This window comes from Haliotis rubra, unplaced genomic scaffold (genome assembly GCF_003918875.1).
Source record: "Haliotis rubra isolate DU_JTF1 unplaced genomic scaffold, ASM391887v1 Scf450, whole genome shotgun sequence".
In the NCBI taxonomy this organism is placed as follows: Eukaryota; Metazoa; Mollusca; class Gastropoda; order Lepetellida; family Haliotidae; genus Haliotis; species Haliotis rubra.
Genome location: NW_025767136.1, coordinates 810203 through 832774, shown reverse-complemented (window position 1 = coordinate 832774; position 22572 = coordinate 810203). Strand labels below are relative to the sequence as shown.

General features: G+C 39.5%; 1 protein-coding gene across 2 annotated transcripts; it reads right to left on the bottom strand.

Annotated features, from left to right (window-relative positions):
• Window positions 1-3254: 3254 nt before the first annotated feature.
• LOC124289893 (DNA repair protein RAD51 homolog 1) lies at window positions 3255-22202 on the bottom strand. 2 transcript variants are annotated; one of them, XM_046726566.1, is made up of 10 exons: window positions 22050-22202; window positions 20890-21029; window positions 16252-16389; window positions 15276-15393; window positions 14599-14690; window positions 11411-11505; window positions 9729-9842; window positions 6727-6856; window positions 5425-5546; window positions 3255-4870 (listed from the first exon to the last, which is right to left on the bottom strand). In XM_046726566.1, the coding sequence occupies exons 2-10, from the start codon at window positions 20974-20976 to the stop codon at window positions 4747-4749; spliced, it is 1020 nt and encodes a 339-aa protein (XP_046582522.1). In that variant the 5' UTR covers window positions 20977-21029; window positions 22050-22202; the 3' UTR covers window positions 3255-4746. The 2 variants fall into 2 exon arrangements, with proteins under 2 accessions (XP_046582522.1, XP_046582521.1); XM_046726565.1 differs by having other exon boundaries at window positions 20890-21004.
• Between the last annotated feature and the right edge of the window lie 370 nt (window positions 22203-22572).

The window sequence follows — 22572 nt, the reverse complement described above, 5'->3', positions numbered from 1 at the left end:
CACTGTGGCATTATGGGAGAGATCAAAGAGGAATCAATGACGTCCACAGGGTGGATGAAACTCACCATTGAGAGTATGGTGTTGTCTAACTATAATTCTAAATGAATGGGGGACAGTAGAACGAATCGAGTGTAATTTCAACGTCATGGGACAAGAAGGTATCTACCAAATCCTCCGCGTTGATAGGCAAGAATTATCTGTTAAGGGTTTTACGTACTGAGCACAATAAATCTCGGAAAACTTCTACGATAATAGTCAAGCACGAATCTGGCAATACTTTCATGTACTGGTCATGAATGAATCTAGCAAACCTTCTACGTTAATAGTGCAGAAAGAACAAACAAAACATCTACGTTAACTTTCAAGCGAGGAATCTAACCTATAGTCTGTTTGCAGTGAAAACGTACCGATGAATTTCACTTTAAACAAGAAAGTAAATAAAATAAAGTGAAATTAAGACTGCGAATCCTCATAAATTTGCCTTGCCAACTGAACATTTAAATCTCAGAGTTTTATTCATTGTAGGACAAAAGTTGTTTAACAAACGATCATACATTCAAATCGCTATTATTGGTTTGTATTACAAGGGGGTGAGCGCAGTAGATGGAACAGTGAAACAAATGCCCCTGCGGTTCGTGATGGGCGTTAACTTAGACCAACTCTACTTGTTCTCGGTGTTTCATTTAATGTGCATACACCTTTGTAATACAAACCAATAAAAGCGATTTGAAACTATGATCGTTTGTTAAACAACTGTTATCCTAAGTTAAATAAAATTCTGAGATTTAAATGGTCAGTTGGCAACGTAAAATTATGAGGATTCGCAATCTTTATTTCATCTTATTCGATTTACTTTTTTGTTTAAATTGACATTCATCGGTACGTTTTCAATGCAAACAGACTTTAGTCCATAGTCAAGTACAAATCTGGCAAACGTGTTTCCTACTGGTCATGAAGGAATCTACCTAAGATACATAGCATTCACTGACATGTCAGTGAACGCTATGTATCTTAACTAGAAGGAATCTTCCAAATCATCTACGCTACAGTCAGAAAGGAGTCTATCGACTCCATAGTGAAGGTGAATATATATGTTAACAGTCAAAACTTAATCAATAGTCAACAACGAATTTACCCAACCTGAATCTTTAGTCAGAACCTAAACGTTCTGCTTCAATAGTCAAGGATGATCAAGCGAACGGATCTTGTAAATGCCTATTTTGTTTGTCAAGTTGTTAAGCTTGTGCAGGTCTGCTGTGTTGTGAGGTGATGGGGTACTGTAATCCTACTGGATCTGAGGGAACGGATTAGCTAGCATATCGTACATTATTTAACATGGTTTGAATATATTATCTCCCGTGCTTTAATAAAGAATATGAATTCATCATGTCCACAAGTTTTCTGGTTTTCACTAGTGTTGGGAATTGGTTAAAATCTCATAATTGATGATTGGTTTATTACAACCGATCAATCATCGAAAAAAAATTGGTTAGCGTCATTTATGAAATTTGTTAATGCACCTAAAAATAAGGAAAAAACATGTAGTTTTGGGGGTTTTTTTTGCAAAATTTCACATCTTTAAAGGATGACTAGTATGTCAGGAACAAAAATTTCTTGGGAGTCTTTAAGATAAATTCAATCATGAGTTGAAACGAACTTGTAGTGCTTATGAAATGTAACAGACAAAACCAACCTTGTGAAAAATATTGTTTATGAAAACAAGTGTTCCAGAATTGTTTGTGTTCGATTATGAGAAAACATGATCGATTGCTTGGTCGTTTAGTCACTGCGACCAATCTTCGATTATTTCAATTAATCGGACCACCACTAGTTTTTACAAACCATTGAAAGAGGGCCAGCCACTGACCCATTAGCCCGTGGCAAGTGAAAATCCAGTCACTGGCCCGACTGGATAATGAATTTTCATGGGGTCCTTTTGTCAATATATCACTCTCCCTGACTTATTAAGCTATAACACACTTTTAAACCATACACTATTATGACCCGATACAAATGTTTATCATATTAGCAGCTTAATGTTAAAACCCTTGTCTTCCTTCAAATTTCAGACTAATGAATTATTTTGTGGACTATAACCTTCCGGCATGGCTGGCCCTACTGGCCAGTTCAATTTGGAAACATTGTTAAAAAGTACCTGCACGGTTCAAATCATAAACCAAAGTGATCATCCAAGTCATATGTATGAATGTGGTTAAACACTGTAGTTTCAAATGAAAGGTTCCTTGTATTGGGGTAAAAAGTCAGAGACAATTCCATTAGGATTGGGCCAAGCTTATGCTTCCAGCTGTTGAACAAAGGGTGTAATATCCAACAACTTTAATACACTGCTAATAGCCGCTAACTCCCAACACCTATGATCAGATTTCCTCTGAACAGACTTGTCATGCTCTCAAAGACAAGAGACCGCCTCCGTGGTGTAGTGGATAGAGCGTCCGCCCGGAGAGCGGAAGGTCGCGGGTTCGATCCCAGACCGCATCATACCAAAGACGTTAAAATATGGTACTTGTCGGTCCCTGCCTGGCGCTCGGCATTAATGGGGAGACTGGTCGGCTCGGAGTCAGTATAATGTGTCAGGGGTATTCATGCTTCACTGCCGCATGGTATCCCAGTGGGCTAGCACTATAAAACCAGCTTAAGTCTGAGCTAGTACAAGCAGCCGCACATACACATACACACGCATGCACGTCGTCATAGGAGCAAAATATTCTCAAGCACGACGTTAAACCCAATTTCACCTCACCTCATCCACCTCACCTCAAAGACAAGTCTCTTCCTTCTACACATCAGGACCCTGGACCCTATTTCTCTGTCTATCGAAACTGTTGAGTCTGTTCTTTATCAGCATACCACAACATATGAAAGTTGCACTGTTCCGCTAGCCTGAGACAAGTAAACATCTAATTATGGAAGTCCCCATTGACTGGTGGGATCAGGGGTTATCAATCTGAAGCAGTCATTAATGCAGTATTTTTGTAACAAAATGGAACTGAATAGAAGTGACAGAAAACTTAAACACATTAAACATTGTTGCAAACTTTGAGGACTGGGGAAATAAGGTTTCCACTTGTCCCCAGGACAAAACAAATTTCTTATTTTTTAATGTGAAGTGGAAAGCGGGTCTAAATCCATCAATATATTGTGTTATCAGAAACCAGCGCCAAACTACTCAGGTTGTGTGAACGATCACATTATGATCACCCATGGTCATTGAACATCAATGTACAACAAAACACTTTTCTCCAGGCTGAGTGTTTTATCAAAAAGTATATACATAATATACAATAGTGTATTATACATATACAATCATATAACCAATAATAAAGTGAAATAACAGAAAACAACTTGTCCAAATCACTCTGAAACATCTCTATAAACAGAAGTTCCTCAGGAGAGTATACTTGGAAGTCCCCTGCTCGCCATGACAACGCTCATCACCAGAGTGACGAGTACAGAAACAGACAGCATTCACATCTGCATCTTTAACTCGCCATGACAACACTCATCACCTGGGTGACAAGTACAGAAACAGACAGCATTCTCATCTGCATCTTTAACTTACCATGACAACACTCATCACCAGGGTGACAAGTACAGAAACAGCCGGCATTCACATGTGCATCTTTAACTCACCATGACAACACTCATCACCAAGGTGACAAGTACAGAAACAGACGGCATTCACATCTACATCTTTAACTCGCCATGACAACACTCATCACCAGGGTGACGAGTACAGAAACAGCCGGGGCATTCACATTTGCATCTTTAACTCACCATGACAACACTCATCACCAGGGTGACAAGTACAGAAACAGCCGGCATTCACATGTGCATCTTTAACTCACCATGACAACACTCATCACCAGGGTGACAAGTACAGAAACAGCCGGCATTCACATCTACATCTTTAACTCGACATGACAACACTCATCACCAGGGTGACGAGTACAGAAACAGCCGGGGCATTCACATTTGCATCTTTAACTCACCATGACAACACTCATCACCAGGGTGACAAGTACAGAAACAGCCGGGGCATTCACATGTGCATCTTTAACTCGCCATGACAACACTCATCACCAGGGTGACAAGTACAGAAACAGCCGGCATTCACACTGCATCTTTAACTCGACATGACAACACTCATCACCAAGATGACAAGTACAGAAACAGCCGTCATTCACACCGCATCTTTAACACTGCATCAATTTCCAGGGATGCTGACTTGCCAACTCCAGAGACCACCTCAAATCCATGTTGTCTTTTTGTTGTATCACGACATTTGTAGAGGCCTGAATGAGTCATGTGGCTTCCTGGTTGAAACCCATCAATGAGACACTTCATAACTTTAATACGTCAACACAATGTCCGAGCCAACACATTCAGCAACCCTGCCTTACAATTACTAGTATTACCTTTTTCCCATCTAGAACAGATATGCCTGATCATATTTGCACAAGCTATGTCAACCATTTACAAACTGAACATCACATTTACTGTCGGGCCATGTCATAATCACTACTTCAAGCCTTTTTTTGAAGCTACGATTTTTGCAAGTCCATTATTGTTCCATTGTCCCTGTCATCGTTGACATACAAAAGTTTAACTTTTCAAGGTGTCATCCACAGGTCTTTCAGCACTAGGTTTACTCCTGAAGATGGTGGTATATTTGACTGTCATCATCTGTTTATTCATTTTTCACACAGTCGTCCCATCCTCACAGAATCAGTCTTTAGCATCTCCGATTCCATCGGCATTGATTGCAAACATAGCTTCAGCTTCTGGTAGACATGGAGAGTCGTATATCTTGCAGATCCGTGTCTCGCCTCTGCCCTTTCTCAAATACAGTCTGAAAAATGTCGAAAAGCAGGTCACGGTAAATGATGAGCGTGTGAGCATGAATTTTAATAGGCAATGAGAGTAGGAACTAGTTCCTACAGTCAGTGAGTGAGCAAGGTTTTACACTGCTTTTTAAATAGTCCAGCAACATCATGGCTAGGGACAAAAATGGACTGCACACATTTTACCCATGTGGGAATTGAACTTAAGTCTTAGGCATAATGAGTCTTGAACAGTATTTCAATTACATCATTTTCATGAAGTTGTGGCTGGAAAGCCTGAAGTGTAAGCTATAGTCATGTATCATTGCAAACCCTCCAGCATGCATGACCAGGACCCATAATTTTTCATAATTCATATTTTCCATCTTTAATTTCTACATGGGATAGGAGTACCTCACAAAATTAATTTCTGTATTTATTTCTGCCAAACATGGTGTAGGTCATAGCTATGATCAACATAGATTCTGCTAACTATTCTCATGTTTATCCAGACTGATTTCATAACTTGACTGAAAAACACCAATGTGTCATGACGCCCCATCAAACAGTCCTACTTTCTCACCTTGTTGTAGATGCATGAGCAATGATATTTCCACCGATGGGTTTCTTGGGGTCAGCAGTGAACATGGACGCACCGTCCACTTGAGCTACCACCTGGTTACTGATGACCACAGCAACTCCAAACTAGACAACCAAATAAACCATTCAGTACTGATCAACGGTAATATTCCTGAGAGGTTAAAGAAGGGACAGCCACAGACACTATCTGACACTCGGTCTATTTGTTGTTTTATCTGGAGAAGAAGATCATGAAGATCTAGGTTAGAATTGATCTTCAGTAACCGATGCTTGTCGTAAGAGGAGACTAACAGGATCGGGTATTCCAGCTATTTAGCAGCGATCTGTAAATAATCGAGTATGGACAAGACAACCCAGTGATCAACAGCATGAGCATTAATCTACATAATTGGCATACGATGACATGTGTCAACCAACTCAGCAAGCCGAACCACCTGATCCTGTTAGTTGCCTCTTACAACAAGCATGGGTTACTCATTAACAAAAAATGATCTGCCATTGAGTTGCCAGTTCAAAGGTAAAAGTAGCTAGAAAATGTCAAAAGTCCTTCCTGAATTTTACTTGTATCTGACCAGCAGACTAGCAGTTCCCTGTTATCATTGTTAACATGTATATGTGCTGACAATTCAAAGACACATTTGTGAAAGATAAGCGCAAGACATGATCCCATTCCAATATTTTTGACAGGACAACTGGGCCACACAATCTAGGTGCCACTCATCCTGAAACACATGTCTATAATGTATCTCCCTTGTGTACCAGGGTGAGAGAAGAATCAGGCTTACATACAAAGGGAAACAACTCCAAGGATTTTACATCAGTTCAATGACTGCTTTATGACTCTAATAGACAAACGTTTAGTCTCTGAATATATATCATTTTCATAGTAACAAATAATTTAATAAACCCATTTAAATTGAAAAGGAGCCCCAGTTAGATGGGAAGGGATCCAAATCTAGACTTGCTTCATTTAGGGCTTATTATTGCAGGGTGGGCTAGGCAATAGGGAAAATAATATGGTTCAGGGACTGTGGTTAAGAGGCTCTGCGATAGGGTATCACTCTCAGTGTGTTCTCGGTGAATATCATTTTGCAGTTTTTCAGCAGAATAAAATTACTCTTCTTACATAACAATGCCACTATCAAATATAACACAGTCCACTCAACAGGATGACAACATATCACATGGTCAACCAGAAATGGCATCAAATCTCATCAACCCATACACAGTGCCCTCATGGCTGTCAGCTCGCCTGAACTTACAGAATGTACCATGCATCACTGACCTCATCAGCTAGTCTCAGCAGCATCCTGAGGAACCTGGCCAAGTGCATCTGTCGAGCTGACAGCTCACCCCGTCCTGAGTAGTCGGTCCGGTACAGAGCTGTGGCACTGTCTACAATCAGCAGGGCATATCTGAAAGTCAGATGATTCACAGTTGAAGACAAAAAGCATCCAACAGTGTCAATACTGAACTGCCAGAACCAGCACAACATGGACAAAATAATTCATGAGTTTTTGGACCATATCATAGACATAGAAGACGGTGAATATGAAGAACCATAACTCATTAAAATTAAACTGTTTGTTTAAGTTTTTAAAAATTCCAATGTTTCTTCAGTTAAGATCAGCTTACCCAGAGAGATATCCAAAACTAAATTCAAAATCATGGCTTTGGTTATTGGTCTGAAGGTTCTGGCATAGAGCTTAAAACAAATTTAAGTGAGGAACCTATCAGAGTGAGTGAGTGAGTTTAGTTTTACGCCGCACGCAGCAATATTCCAGCTATATGGCAGGGGTCTGTAAATAATCGAGTCTGGACCAGACAATCCAGTGATCAACAGCATGAGTATCGATCTGTGAAATTGGGAACCGATGACATGTGTCAACCAAGTCAGCGAGCCTGACAACCCGATCCTGTAAGTCGCCTCTTACAACAAGCATGGGTTACTGAAGGCTCATTCTAACCAAGAACTTCACGGGTTGAGTGGTAGAGAACAAAAGTTACAATGTCAAACTTACTCCATAACAGTTAGACAATCCTAAACCCCTTCTGCTTGGCCGTGATGTGTGATAACTGATACATATATTACAGACAAATTTGGACTGAGGTGAAGATTTTCAGGTCTTAATATGGGCTGTTAATACTGATTACTTACGGTAGGGTTTTATGCGATGCACAAATGTGCGTCCAGTACACACAAATGTAGAGAATGGATGCAGAAAAAAAATTCGCTTAGTCCTTGGCGGACATACCTTTTATTCATTGTACCAACAACACATCTATGACCTTGCTAAGTGTTTGGTTGTTTCTTTCAGAGCAGTTAAAATTATTTCATCATTTCATCCACCAGTCCACATGATCAATGATTCATTCAGGCTCTAAAGAATGATCAAAATGTACAGTTCTCTACACTGTTACTTCACAGGCCCCTCACATTGCCTGCAAGGACCCCAAGAACTTATAATTGGGGGTCCCCGGTGTTATGAGAGTGTGTTTTTTCGTAATTTGTAATCTGTAATATCATTGAATAAGTGATAGTTATTATTGGTCACAATGTTTAAAGTTTTGAGTGTGGGTTTGGGCTCGCTTCTCGCATCATATATGTTCAATGGTAATAGCATTTTTAGAGGTACGCCTTTTGAGATAGCGCTTCAGAGTTGCCTCCCTTGGCAATCTTGTTTAATTAAGGCCTTTTATCATGCCGTGGAGTTTTCCATCGATTTCGACGGATTTCTATAAAGTTCTGAGTGGATAATGATACAGCCTAGCTTTGCTAGAATGCTTGAAAACTGTGTAAGAGTTATATAAAGGCTGGTTGTTGCGTTGTGTGGCGGGACTAACACACAGACTTTTCACATGACTGGATTTATACACATCTGTCTGCCATCGTTGTCCAACATTTCAGAACTGACCCTGCTTGCCTGCTGCCACTGTCAACGACGTTCAATCAGTATATCTGCTCTCGATGTAAATGTCAAAACTCTGGTGAGTTAATATTTTATAATTGTGACCCAATATTTTAAATTTGTGACTCAATTGCATTGTACTAGAAATCTGTATTGTCATTCATTGTTTATTCAATATATTATTGAATATTTTAGACTTGTCTGTGTCCTATTTTGCTGGTTCAAAGGGGACATATAAACCTTTTATCATAGCAATCGATGTCTTTTTTTCATTATGCAAATTTTTAAATATATTCTGTAAATTTGTTTTACCAGGACTGAACTTCAAATGCCTGTCCTTAGATAGTTTTCAAAGTTAGTAATGATCATGATGACAGAAAAACTTCCAACCAAAAATTGATAAAATCATGAAAATGTTCTGATGCTACAGTTCTCCAGCATTAACACTCATTTCAATCTGATTTACTCTTGTTATATATAGCCCATATACCATGTATTAGGACACTGATGAATGTACCGAAACAATAAATGATGGACCGAACTGTCCAATGCACAGTCTGTACTGGGTAACATACCAATACAGATGGACATTTTCTTTCATACATAAACATGATATACTGGACTGGGTAACATAAATCCCAGTTTATTGTCCTTGATATACTGAAATCCCAGTGAATTGTCCGTGTTGCTAACGTATCTAGTTGTTATTTCTTGGTCTGGCTATCAACACAGAAGATATAGATCAATAATCATTCACTGAACATTGATCAATTACCTAATAAAAACTTATGAGAAGCAACAGAGCTAAAATGCAAAAACATCTGAAATAATTCAATATATTTCAGATCACTTGTGAGTGCGGTCATCTTTAGGCTTAGATTAAAAACACTGTCCTGAACGTAATTTAGAATCAGCCCACTTATAAAGATCTAACCTTGTGTACTCAGGAAAGAAACCTTTCACACTGCCCACTAGACCACAGGACCAGTGAGTGGACAATAATTAGTGGTCCTGTCTGTACTTCACTGGTCCAAAATAACATACATAGGTTTACTTAACTATCAATACAAAATTCACTGGCCACCAGGAGTCTGAGGACCACTGTAAACTTATCATTCAGTGGTCCTAAAGAATTTTATTAGCCAGGGACCACAGGACCAGCGTAAATTAACCCACACTGTGTACTGACTGAGTCAATTAAAACCATATTTCATCACAATAGTTTATGTACGATATTATCAAATAGAATTTTCATATTGATAAAGAATAATCAATTTTCCCACCCACGATAATCCTATTATCAATCTTTTTAGCCAGCCCAAGTTATTTCCTTGAACACAGCTTCAATATCATCGGAATAGATGGATGATTCACGTACCTGGATTCCGCCATCATGGCCGCTGCCTGTATGAGTAGCTGAGACTGGTGGTCACTGTTGTAGGCCCGAGCATACGCCACATTGTCTAGCACATCACTGCCGGACAACCCATACCTGTAGCCAGTCAGGGAACAAAGTGGTATTAGGCCTAAAAAATAATGTTGTGGTTCCGATTACCAGACCAACCCTTGAATTCTGGGGCCGACTCAAATTTTTTTATGCGGTATGAATAAAATAAGCTTTAAGATGCCATTGTTTTTCCCCGGCACCGACGGACATCAGTCAATTTATTAGAGAAAGTCAACATGATGGCCGCAAGCTTGATTGAATAAACAATTACAGTAAATGTGTTATTACTTATACTTTACTTCTAAAAAAATGTAAAAAAAAATCCTACCTACCTATCCAAAATTTTAAAGAGGTGTAATCGGAACCACATTATATTTATTTGGCCTTAACACTGTCTAACATCCATATGAGAATGTGGAAACCTGACTGGTTCTAGTGATACTACATATCCTGCCTTGCAGGGAAATGAACTTCTGAGCTAGAGAGTATATCCTTTTTACCCAAACCATGAAAAAAGAAGTTGCACCTGGACTTAAGCTGGAACAATAAATGCCCCCATCTACAAAGCAAAAAGATGCACATTCTTTACAAGTCAGGTGAAAACAAAAGTTCACCCCAGCTCAAATGACAAGCTCTTTTTTGACCGTTTTTTATCTGAGTAACTTCTTTTACAATGCCAGATCGGAACATGCAAGAGGTTGTTTGTTTGAGCTCAATGCTGCAATATTCCAGCTATATGATGGCAGTGTGTAAATAATCGAGTCTGGACCAGACAATCCTGTAAGCTGCAGAATGAGCATCAATCTATGGGGACATCGTGGGCAAGCTGTCTGAGGCACCAGGCTAGTGATCCAGCGAGCATGAGGTGCCGGGATCGAGCCCACCTGTGACCAGGTGTAAATACCTTGGAGTCAATTTTTTGTGCAGACTCTTTCAGTGTTGACACAACCCCTAGTGTACAGTACACAACCCTGTGCACTTAAAAGAACCCAGGAATCTGGACAAGGTACTGTGACTATGTGTCCAAGTTCACCCAGCTATGAATGGGTACCTCGTAAAGATGGAAAAGTCACAATAACTTGGTGCTACTAGTGGCTGCAAGAGTTGTATGATCCCCAGGGAGTTGAGACTGATAATACAATGTGACGTTTGAGATTGACATCCAATGATCGAGGGGAAAAACAGTGCCTTCAGCATGTACTAGTTGCATGGATATGTGCGCTATATAAATATCCTATCGTATAATAAAAAATCTACACAATTGGGATATGATGCCATGTGTAAACCAAGTCAGTGACCCTGACCTCCCAGCCAATTAGTCATCAGAGGAGTTTCTTTTTCTCATGCCATACATGTTTCCCCAATCATTTTAACCAAATTCTAACATTCCATTATCAGTTTCATTAGGCGACAAAAAGCAAGTGCTGCTTTGGCCAACATTCCAGAAATATCATCACGAATGACACCAGACATTGGCTTCACACTTTGTATGCATACAAATATTCCAGCCCAAGGTCCTCGGCGTGACCAGCAAACACTTTAACATCTTCACTACCACTTTGTCACGGATATGGTAATTCTCTCAACTTTCGATGTGTCATGAAGTCACATACCTCTCAGCTACAGCCAACAGTCTCTCCGGTCGGAAAGTCCCCTCCGTGTCGATGTACATCGCCTTGCCTTCCCCTCCTCCCATATCAATGGGCAGCTGTGGAGACAAAGTCCACTACATTTACACAGTGACATGTCCAAAAAGTCCAAAAACAGTAGTAAATTGTTTTCTGGTTTACCGTATTCAACTTATTTAACGTCCTGGACAGGGGCACTCTCCTACCCAGAGTTCCATGCGGCAAGCCAGCATAGTACCTCTGCCACAGGCCAGAAAAATGTGACGATTCGTCACATCTTGCAATGTCCATTCAATATAATGTACAGATTTCTTTTACTCTTTAATTTTTGACGAGTCTACACATCTAACTAAACATCTTTAATAGAATGGTTTAGTCTCACTGAGAAAATATCAAAAAACATGTAACACTATTTCGATTTTCGTAGCGATCCTTTGTTTACATAGGTTGTACGGCTCCACATGCTGTCATCGAAGCTGATGGAGAGCAAACGATGCAGCCAGTTTGATATCTAAATATGTACTGTCATAGACCTTACTGTCGCAGTTGTGGAAGAATATATATGTAACAATGTAAAACATTATGAAGAGAGCGCGGAAAAGCTCCAGTCTCTTCTTATTATGAATATACGCGTTTGATTACAAACAAGAGAAAAGTCCGGTCACGTGATATGCAAATTAGCCTGTGGCAGTGATGTTATGTTAGTCATCGCTGTATGTTATACATTTCTAATAGGAGGCACATAACAGGGACGGGCATTAAATATGTCAAATACAGTAAGAAGTCCGGCTTTTACTGCCTTCACTGAGCCAGATTGCTGGATCAATTAGGGTGCCTCATTACCAGCATACAAACCAAATCTAACCCTGGCTACATCAACAACAAAAGCCATGGTTGGCAAACTGTAACCCCCATGTGAAAACAACGATAACAGTCAGGTCACAGCTGAGATCAGGTTAATATTCATCAGTCACCTGTGTTAGTAAGGTGGGTTTATTACCCACGTGGTCAACGTATGAGTAGTTGCATACTGATCTCGTACGTCGCACGAGTGTCGTATCGCGTTGACCTGGTCATAATGACTTGACCTGAGATTGTAACGATTTGATTTAATTGGATAACCAATGACCTCTCAATTAGGTCACGTTGTGACGGAACTTCTTTTTCATTCATAACAAACACGTGAATTCATTCATTCTACAACTTATATGCATTGTGGGAATGTAAACATTGCAAACGTTGCCGTATCGCTGTTTATTAAGGGTCGAACTGAGACATTATATCCGTCGAAAAACATAAACGCAATGTTTCCACCAGTGATGTTAGCCGAGTGAAGCAACTGCAAACCAAGAAACGGGGTGCTACGGAGTAGTTTAATGTAGGAGGCTGTACAAGGTGATGACAACTGACATGCATCGTGACGTCGGTTACCAAGTGGGCAGACGAGCAAGGCGTAATGACGTCATTACAGTGTGACGTCATGCAAAATACAGAACAAAATTCTTCCGCAACCTCTTTATTAAACCGGTTTCGGTTTGAAACAATAAAATTATCAAAAATAGGCTATTTATTCAATTTAATGCATGTAAGACGTGGGTATTAAATAAAATAACACTCTCGGTCTCATAACATACGAATTATACGAAACTCGTGACCTTCCTATGGTTTCTGACCTCGCTTTCTGCTCGGTCAAATACCATAGGAACAACACTCGTTTCGTATAATTGTATGTAATGAGACCTCGTGTAGTATTCTCTATTGATGCCACTTTTAAGAATATTCCAGCAGTCTTTCTTCAGTTACAGGGAACATGTTCAGTTACAGGGAATACATCAAACCTTTGCCCAGTTACAGGGAACACATCAACCGTTGACCAGTTACAGGGAACACATCAACCTTTGACCAGTGACAGGGAACACATCAACCGTTGACCAGTGACAGGGAACACATCAACCTTTGACCAGTGACAGGGAACACATCAAGCCTTTGACCAGTTACAGGGAACACATCAAACCTTTGACCAGTAACAGGGAACACATCAAACCTTTGACCAGTAACAGGGAACACATCAAACCTTTGACCAGTTACAGGGAACACATCAAGCCTTTGACCAGTTACAGGGAACACATCAACCTTTGACCAGTTACAGGGAACACATCAACCGTTGACCAGTTACAGGGAACACATCAACCGTTGACCAGTGACAGGGAACACATCAACCTTTGACCAGTTACAGGGAACACATCAAGCCTTTGTTCAATTACAGGGAACACATCAAGACTTTAACCAGTTACAAGGAACACATCAACCTTTGACCAGTTACAGGGAACACATCAACCTTTAACCAGTAAACAGAACACATCAAGCCTTTGACCAGTTACAAGGAACACATCAAACCTTTGACCAGTTACAGGGAACACATCAACCTTTGACCAGTTACAGGGAACACATCAAGCCTTTGACCAGTTACAGGGAACACATCAAGGCTATGACCAGTTACAGGGAACACACCAAGCCTTTGTTTAATTACAGGGAACACATCAAGACTTTAACCAGTTACAAGGAACACATCAACCTTTGACCAGTTACAGGGAACACATCAACCTTTAACCAGTAAACAGAACACATCAAGCCTTTGACCAGTTACAAGGAACACATCAAACCTTTGACCAGTTACAGGGAACACACCAAGCCTTTGTTCAATTACAGGGAACACATCAAGACTTTAACCAGTTACAAGGAACACATCAAGCCTTTGTTCAGTTACAGGGAACACATCAACCTTTAACCAGTAAACAGAACACATCAAACCTTTGTTCAGTTACAGGGAACACATCAACCTTTAACCAGTAAACAGAACACATCAAGCCTTTGACCAGTTACAAGGAACACATCAAGCCTTTGACCAGTGACAGGGAACACACCAAGCCTTTGACCAGTTAACAGAACACATCAACCTTTGACCAGTTGCAGGCAACACATCAACCTTTAACCAGTGACAGGGAACACACCAAGCCTTTGTTCAGTTCCAGGGAACACATCAAACCTTTAACCAGTTAACAGAACACATGAAGCCTTTGACCAGTGACAGGGAACACATCAAGCCTTTGACCAGTCAGCTTGGTGAGACAAGTTATAGTTGCAGCAAAGTAAAGATGAGACAACAAACCTACCTGACAAGTGACTGCTAGAGTGTGGCATAGCTGTGTCTTGCCGGTTCTGAACTCGCCAAATATCTCTGTGATAGAACCAGTCTCAATACCCCCTGTAATGAAGTATCAAGAGAAAAATTCACAAGATGTATGAAAGGTAACAAATATGGTTATGTTGTAGTCGCCTCTGACGACAAGCTTTGGTTACTGAAGATCAATTCTAGCCGGGATCTTCAAGGTCCTGGTTGATAGCAACCATTAGTTGGTTAATACTTGCAGTATGCCTTGTAAGGAGGTAAGGTGAGGTGAGGTGAAATTGGGTTTTACGTTGTGCTTGAGAATATTTCGCTCATATGACGACATGCATGCGTGTTTATGTGTATGTGCGGCTGCTTGTACTAGCCCAGACTTAAGCTGGTTTTATAGTGCTAGCCCACTGAGACACCATGCCAAAGTGAAGCATTAATACCCCACTCAGACACATTATACTGACTCCAAGCTGACCAGTCCTTGTTGTACCCATTAATGCCCGAACGCCAGGCAGGGACCAACAAGTACCATATTTTAACATCTTTTGGTATGACGCGGTCGGGGATCGAACCCGCAACCTTCCACTCTCCTGCCTTGTAATGTGATCTGAGTATTGGTACAAATGTTGTCATTTCATGCCATGCCTATTCCACTCTCAATGGTCTTACCTTGAAGGAGCTTGTCAAGTTCCTTTGACCCTGTTGTTACCTGGATGATTTCAGATCTCTTCTGGTGGAACTCGGTGGCCGTGGTGAAGCCCATTGGAACCAACTTGGCTGACTCACCCTGTAAACAGGCTGAGTCAATAAATAACTGAATAAAGTTTGACACACATTTTACCTTCGTAATGTCCCACAATACAGTGACGGTGACATTCAAGTATAAGAGACCATACAAAAGTTGTCTGGTTGGTTTGTTTCTTTGTTGTTTTATGACACACACAGCAATATTCCAGCTATATGGCAGCAGTCTGTAAATAATCGAGTCCGGACCAGACAATCCAGTGATCAACAGTATCAGCATCGATCTATGCAATTGGGATACGACGACATGTGTCAACCAAGACAGCGAGTCTGACCACCCAATCCCGTTAGTCGCCTCTTACGACAATCATGGGTTGCTGAAGACCAATTCTAACCAGGATCGTCATGTGTCATGTGGGGAATGGAACCGATCTTGGAGAAAGGCTCAAACGCTTTAACCACTAGGCAATCCCACCACATCGCTAAAGTGGTATAAATGTGAACTTGTGGATCGAGAAACATATCTTAATAACATGACTCAAATCTGCTTGAAATTTTAAAAAATCAAGTCTAATCCCTTTTCATGGGGAATTGGTCAAGTGAAACTGGCATCAAGCCAAAACACAGTTACAGGGAACACATCAAGCAAATTTTCCAGTTAGACAAGTTAAGTGAGTGAGTGAGTTTAGTTTAATGCCGCACTCGGCAATATTCCAGCTATATGGCGGCGGTCTGTAAATAATCAAGTCTGGACCAGACAAACCAGTGATCAACAGCATGAGCATCAATCTAAACAATTTGGAACCGATCCCGTTAGTCGCCTCTTACGACAAGCATGGGTTACTGAAGATCAATATTCTAACCCGGGCCTTCACGGATTTAGACAAGTTAAGACTCCTACCAGAATCTTCTCAGCCTTGGCTTCACTGATTCCCTTAATTCCCAGCAGCTGTTTCTTGGGGGCAAAAGCCACAGCCTCCACTGTGAAGAACCCAGCCTCCTCTAGTTTCTTCAGGTCATTGTTGCTGATTCCATTGCCCTGAAGTAGCACATGGGGAAAGATGAGCTTTATCATAATAACATCAGAGCTACAGATAACTTTTTGGGTCACTGAGTTATACACTCGCTTGTGTTCATCAATTGGGTATCCTAATTTTCCTCTGAGTAACCAAATAAATTGTACCCACCTCACTCAAACTCAATTGGGGATTTTGCCATTTTCCATTATTTGTGAAAATAGAATAAAGTTTAAATGTTGGTGTACTTGTGTTACTTATATTTGATCTGTAATAAGATTGCAAGTTGCCAAGTTTATGTGCTGAAATAGAACCTCACAATATATCTCAGTTATTTTATCTATCCTCAGTAACCTCCATCTGTAGCGCATGGGTTTGCTCACTTCAAATTCTAGTAGGTTTGGTTAATGTTACAGTATGCAAGCTAAGATTTGACATTTTAGTGTGTAAATATGTACAGTCCCTTTGAGTCAGAAACAGACTGAAGAAATGCAAATTTTATCATTGTACAAAATTGCCACATAAATATAAATAGTACACATGTTTATCATTTACTAATACCCAACAGCTTTCTTATATCTGAAAATTTTCCGGACTCAACCAAAAAAGTTGTTTAAGAAACTATCATCATTGAAAACGCAAAAGTTGTTATCTGTCGCGTCGGGGTGAAACCGCAGAAACAGAACAGACAGTCATGGCAGGGGGACATCTCAAAATCTATTCCGGGAGACCTGTCCGTTCCTCGACTGTCGTAGTGTCATAGTCACAACTCAAAGGGATGACAAGTGGTGCCACAGTTGCCTGTTGTAAGCCATCCTGAATATATGAAAGCTGTTGGGTATTAGTAAATGATAAACATGTGTACTATTTATATTTATTTGGCAATTTTGTACAATGATAAAATTTGCAATTCATCTGTCCGTTTCTGACTCAAAGGGACTGTAAGATCACATTTATTGAGTATTTACAAAAATTCAAATGTACTTGTAGGCAATAGACTTAATAGGAATTGAGTTTTCACATAAATATTTTCGCAATTTACACAGATACACAGCTTATCTGTACCTAATTTTCACAGGTCATGGTTTGCTGGTGATAGACCACCTGAAAATTTCAGTATATATCTAGTAGTCCAAACAAAGTCCCTATAATGCATTTCGGGGAAAAAATGCCCGTTTGCTCCGATTGGCGAGAGAAATAAAAGTCAACTGAACAAAGCTGTATCATTAGTTATTATTAGGAGATTATTAATATATGACCTGGAAAATCTGTCATTTCAAGTTGGGAAACTTTACTGACATTAACTGCAGATTTGGAGTCGAATATCGGCCTTGAAGACCTAATAAATATTCCTTAGTGAGAAGTTTCTAGTCAACCATGTTGGTCTGCATTAGTAGTACTTCCATGAGTAAGTTTGGCTTACCACGGATTTCTTTCAGTGTTGTCACAACCCCTAGTGCACTTAAAAGAACCCACGAATCCCTTAGTATATGACCAGATGGTGGCCACATGTATATGTGCAAACACCTAGTTGCGGGTGAACTTGGACAAAGTACTGTGACAACATGTCCCAGTCCACCCAGCTGTGAATGGGTCCTCGTAAGGATGGGAAAGCCGAGATAATTCGGTGCGCTTTGCGGCTACAAGAGTTGTATGATCCCCTGGGAGTTGATCTTGATAATAAGATGTGCCGTTGAGATTGACATCCAATAATCAAGGTAAAAAAAACCCAGCACCTTGAGCATGCACTAGTGCGTAGATGTATATATATAAATATCCATATAATAATAATTTGACAAGTATTCTAGTTATTTCAGTGTGTGTCTGCTTGATGTGAGAGGAAATCCCAGAGTGACATCTCCTACTTGAAACCTTGACAAAGCTAACAGAATAATCACAACAACCCAGGATTCAAATTTCAAACCCACAATGATCTCTTTCTGTCCTGCCCAAGGGATGTAACTCTGCAGTGACTTAAAGACTATAGTCTGTTTGCAGTGAAAATGTACCGATGAATTTCACTTTAAGAAAAAAGGAAATCAAATAAAGTGAAATTAAGACTGTGAATCCTCATAATTTTACCTTGCCAACTGAACATTTAAATCCTTCTTTAAATGTTTCACAAACGATCATAGTTTTAAATCGCTATTATTGGTTTGTATTACAAGGGGGAATGCACATTAAATGAAACACCGAGAACAAGTGGGGTTGGTCTGAGTTAACGCTCATCACGTACTGCACGTGCATTTGTTTCACTGTTCCAACTACTGCGCTTACCCCTTTGTAATACAAACCGATAATAGCGATTTGAAACTATGATCGGTTGTTAAACAACTTTTATCCTAAGATGAATAAAACTCTGAGATTTAAATGTTCAATTGGCAAGGTAAAATTATGAGGATTCGCAATCTTAATTTCAATGTATTTGATTTACTTTTTTGTTTAAAGTGAAATTCATCGGTACGTTTTCACTGCAAACAGACTATAGGGCTGGCTAAAGAGATCAATAATCATTAATGATTAACTATGAAAACTATGGCATTGATGATATCTCTCATACGCTATTGTGATGAAGTAAACTATAAATTTTCACAAACAATATACAAACTCAGATCTTTATTCATAGGCAGCTTTGAAATTATGTTTAGATTGCTGTTTAGTTAAAGTACTGTCGGAAATAGAAAAAAAATGTTTTTGGGCTGTTACTCTGTATCCCTAATATTTACACAATTGCAAATAGCATATGTCAAATAACCCACATCGGCCTAACTGGGCGTTCAGTGGGATGCGTAATAGGATATCCAGAAAAGCATGTTTACTCGTAAAATCGGGCAAAACTTAGAAAAAATACCAATAGCTGTTTAAAACAATAGATCAGACTATAGATGACAATTAGGTCGCTCAGCCAAGTATGATGACGGATCGTCGACACACCTAGCATGAAATGCATGTGCTGCCTACAGGCACAAGGGGTCATCTCAAAGATATTATATGCGTTTTCTGGTGTGTTGAATATGTCTCACATGTTGATTAACATCTAACGTGTCTTTCTTTCATAAAGTTGATGTTGAGATATGTAATAGTATGATACCCATAGATAGGCTTAATTCAGCCATCGTATTAAATGTCTCAAAATATATAGGTAGCATGGCCACCCAAAGATCGAAAGGACTGGATATTATTTGTAAATTGTTACTTGCCCAGTTTAATTCCCCTAAAGGATTATGTTATCTTAGCTGATATCTCTATCCCCCAGCCCGACCCCAACCACCTTCTGTGACACCCGACATGGTTTTGCTTTTGAGATGACCCCCATGTCTGTTTGTTTTGAGGTGAGGTGAACGTGGGTTTTACGTCGTGCTTGAGAATATGACGACGTGCATGCATGTGTATGTGTATGTGCGGCTGCTTGTACTAGCCCAGACTTAAGCTGGTTTTATAGTGCTAGCACACTGAGATACCATGCCACAGTGAAGCATGAATACCCCACTCAGACACATTATACTGACTCCGAGCCGACCAGTCCTTGTTGTACCCATTAATGCCGAACGCCAGGCAGGGACCAACAAGTACCTTATTTTAACGTCTTTTTGGTATGACGCGGTCGGAGATTGAACCCTCCTTCTGCTCTCCAGGCGGATGCTCTAACCACTACACCACGGAGGAGGTCCTGTTTGTTTTGATAGTGGTAGTGAGACTCCATGGCAGCTACATCCTTAAGAGTTTCACAATTAAAAATATTATTTTGTACGTCAGCTATTGTTTATAATGAAGCTAAGTCTAATCTCAAAATGAGAATTTAAAAAGTGTCATTTGTAATACAATATCATTGCACACTAATTTGCATAAAGCCAAGGTCTGTTCCAAATAAGTCGACTTGGACTTAAAAACCCCACATTGCACATTTCTGCACTAATCTCTCCTTATCAGTAAAGTCCTTTTTCTACGTTTCCTGTCTCCACTGAGACTGTAGTTAGGCCGAACTTGGTTTAACAGATATTTCACACTTTCACATATTACCTACATAAATCGGGATATAAATGTGAAAAAACAGGGTTTTTTCTATTTCCGACAGTACTTTAGTTATCAATTCATATATGTATCAACACCTGCTTGTGATTTGACATGTGTTTCAGGCTGTGCAATTTTGCTGAAAGTTACTTATCAATTGATAAGTGAATGACATTGAGTTCACAGTCATTGATCTCTATTGTCTATATCAACAGTCCAATCCTACGCGACTACACCCATACTCCAATTCAAGTTTCAAAGAAAATGTTGATTCTTTCAGCATTTCTTTTCACATCTTGTCATTCTTTACAGATGATATCATAAAAGATGTGATTTCAATAATTGAAAAACTTCTTGAGTTTGGTTTTAATGAATCCCCCCACCTATACCTACACATGTCTATTTTTTTGACAAAATTTGTATCATGTTTTTTTAAAATGAACAGGCATGATTGAAACTATCGTAATGATACAGATAAACTGCCATGGACATCTTCCCTAGAACTGTCCTACCTCTAATTTGGCAATTGGCATGGGTCCAAATGTTTCTTCCTCTGCTTCTACCTCCACCTCTGCTCCCCGAGATGCTTGCATCGCCATGCTGCTGGTCCTCTGTTGGGTCTCTGGCCTGTAGAGGAGTTGACTTGTAACACCTCAAATAAACAAGACAGCATGACACTGATCATGCCAATGGGAATATATTGCCATTTTCTCAAGGATATAAAACTAAGTGATGTGAAGGTTGGGCAGGGTTAATGCTTTCCTATATTTGCATATGTTTTGCAAATATGACCTGCTGATGAGTTGCCCTGGTAAAGTTGTCAGTTACCATGGTAAAAATGCAGTTACCATGGTTACTGGTGCCTGGACCATAGGATAATCTGCTCATGTAAATTTTTAATACTTATATGCATTTACAATCACATAATGTAAAACTGAATATTCATTAAAAGACTTTCAAACTTGGGAAAGAGTTCCTTCCATTCCCCCATATTTCTTTTGGTAACATTATCGTGCGTGGGGCCCTATATATGGTAATTAATTTTGGGCTTTTAGTTATTTTTGTGAGTTCTCTAGTAATTGTTAGGTTTTGTTAATATTTTTAGAATATATTAATTTATAAATATTATTTGGGATGTGGGAATGGGAATTGGAGGAACTCTTACCGTTCAAGTCACACTAGGAAGTGACTGTTCTTTTACTCATCTGTGAATGTGATGAATGTGAACAGTATTTCATTTGTACCATTAAAGCAAGTAAATAATCTAAACTGTGTCAGGAAAATAAACCAATTTGTAATCCATAGAGAGTATGATCGACCAATTCTTCGTCTTGTGAAGATTCACGATTCTTTTGTTTCTCATAATCAACAACACGTTTTGCAAAATAAGCTCCTGTTCATAGGATGTTTGTTTTTAATGTCTGTCTCCTTACATACATTCAGTAATATTATTTTCGACTAAAATAATGAATTGCCTGTAGACTTTAAGTCGCTGAATTTGTATAAGAAACATCCCTGGTAACAAGATGACAATATAAACAAAATGCATGGAAAGAAGAGTATAATGTTTGTAATAAACACAACAGAGTTTAGGGTGCGACTTCAACAGGTTCCTCATGAAATGTCGCGCTGGAAGCAAATTAAAAAACCTGTCACCGATGTATTCACTTACCTGTGAAGTGTATTTAGAAATACAGTGTCTTCGTGATGTTTGAAGAAACAATTAGAGTTTTCTTCCGCTGATTAATAACCAGATAATAATGTTTTATTCACGTATCGCTTTCCGCTGACAGCAATGTTATGAAAGTTGGATGTCCCGCCAAATCGCACGTCATTGTAAGGGAGATAACTTCAACGTTGTATTTCAACCACACTCGCTAGGAAATAACCGTGAAATCACAAATATGGCTTTTTACGTTTTATTCATGACAAACCCGTCTTGACTATGCGACGATTTTTTCTTTAACAATCGTACTTTCAAATGATATAAACACTTGACAAAGACTTGTTTTGGATTATATAGATATAAATATAAATTATTGTTTCGCTTGTGCAAACCAGTGGGTAAAATTATGAACATTTTCCGGCACATTTCATCACTCAGCATGATTTATGTAATAGACTAGGAGAAAAAGACTAACATCTAGTCTCCGAAATGAACATATTTTACAGAAGAAAAGTTTTAAAATTAAAAT

What these genes read in the sequence shown, in the direction of transcription:
- LOC124289893 (XM_046726566.1), bottom strand. Translation starts at nt 20,976, where the DNA reads ATGGCGATGCAAGCATCTCGGGGAGCAGAGGTGGAGGTAGAAGCAGAG. An exon ending in TGCCAATTGCCAAATTAGAG is followed by an intron (nt 16,390 to 20,889) that starts GTAGGACAGTTC and finishes GTGCTACTTCAG; the next exon opens with GGCAATGGAATCAGCAACAA. An exon ending in GCCATGATGGCGGAATCCAG is followed by an intron (nt 6,857 to 9,728) that starts GTACGTGAATCA and finishes TCTGACTTTCAG; the next exon opens with ATATGCCCTGCTGATTGTAG.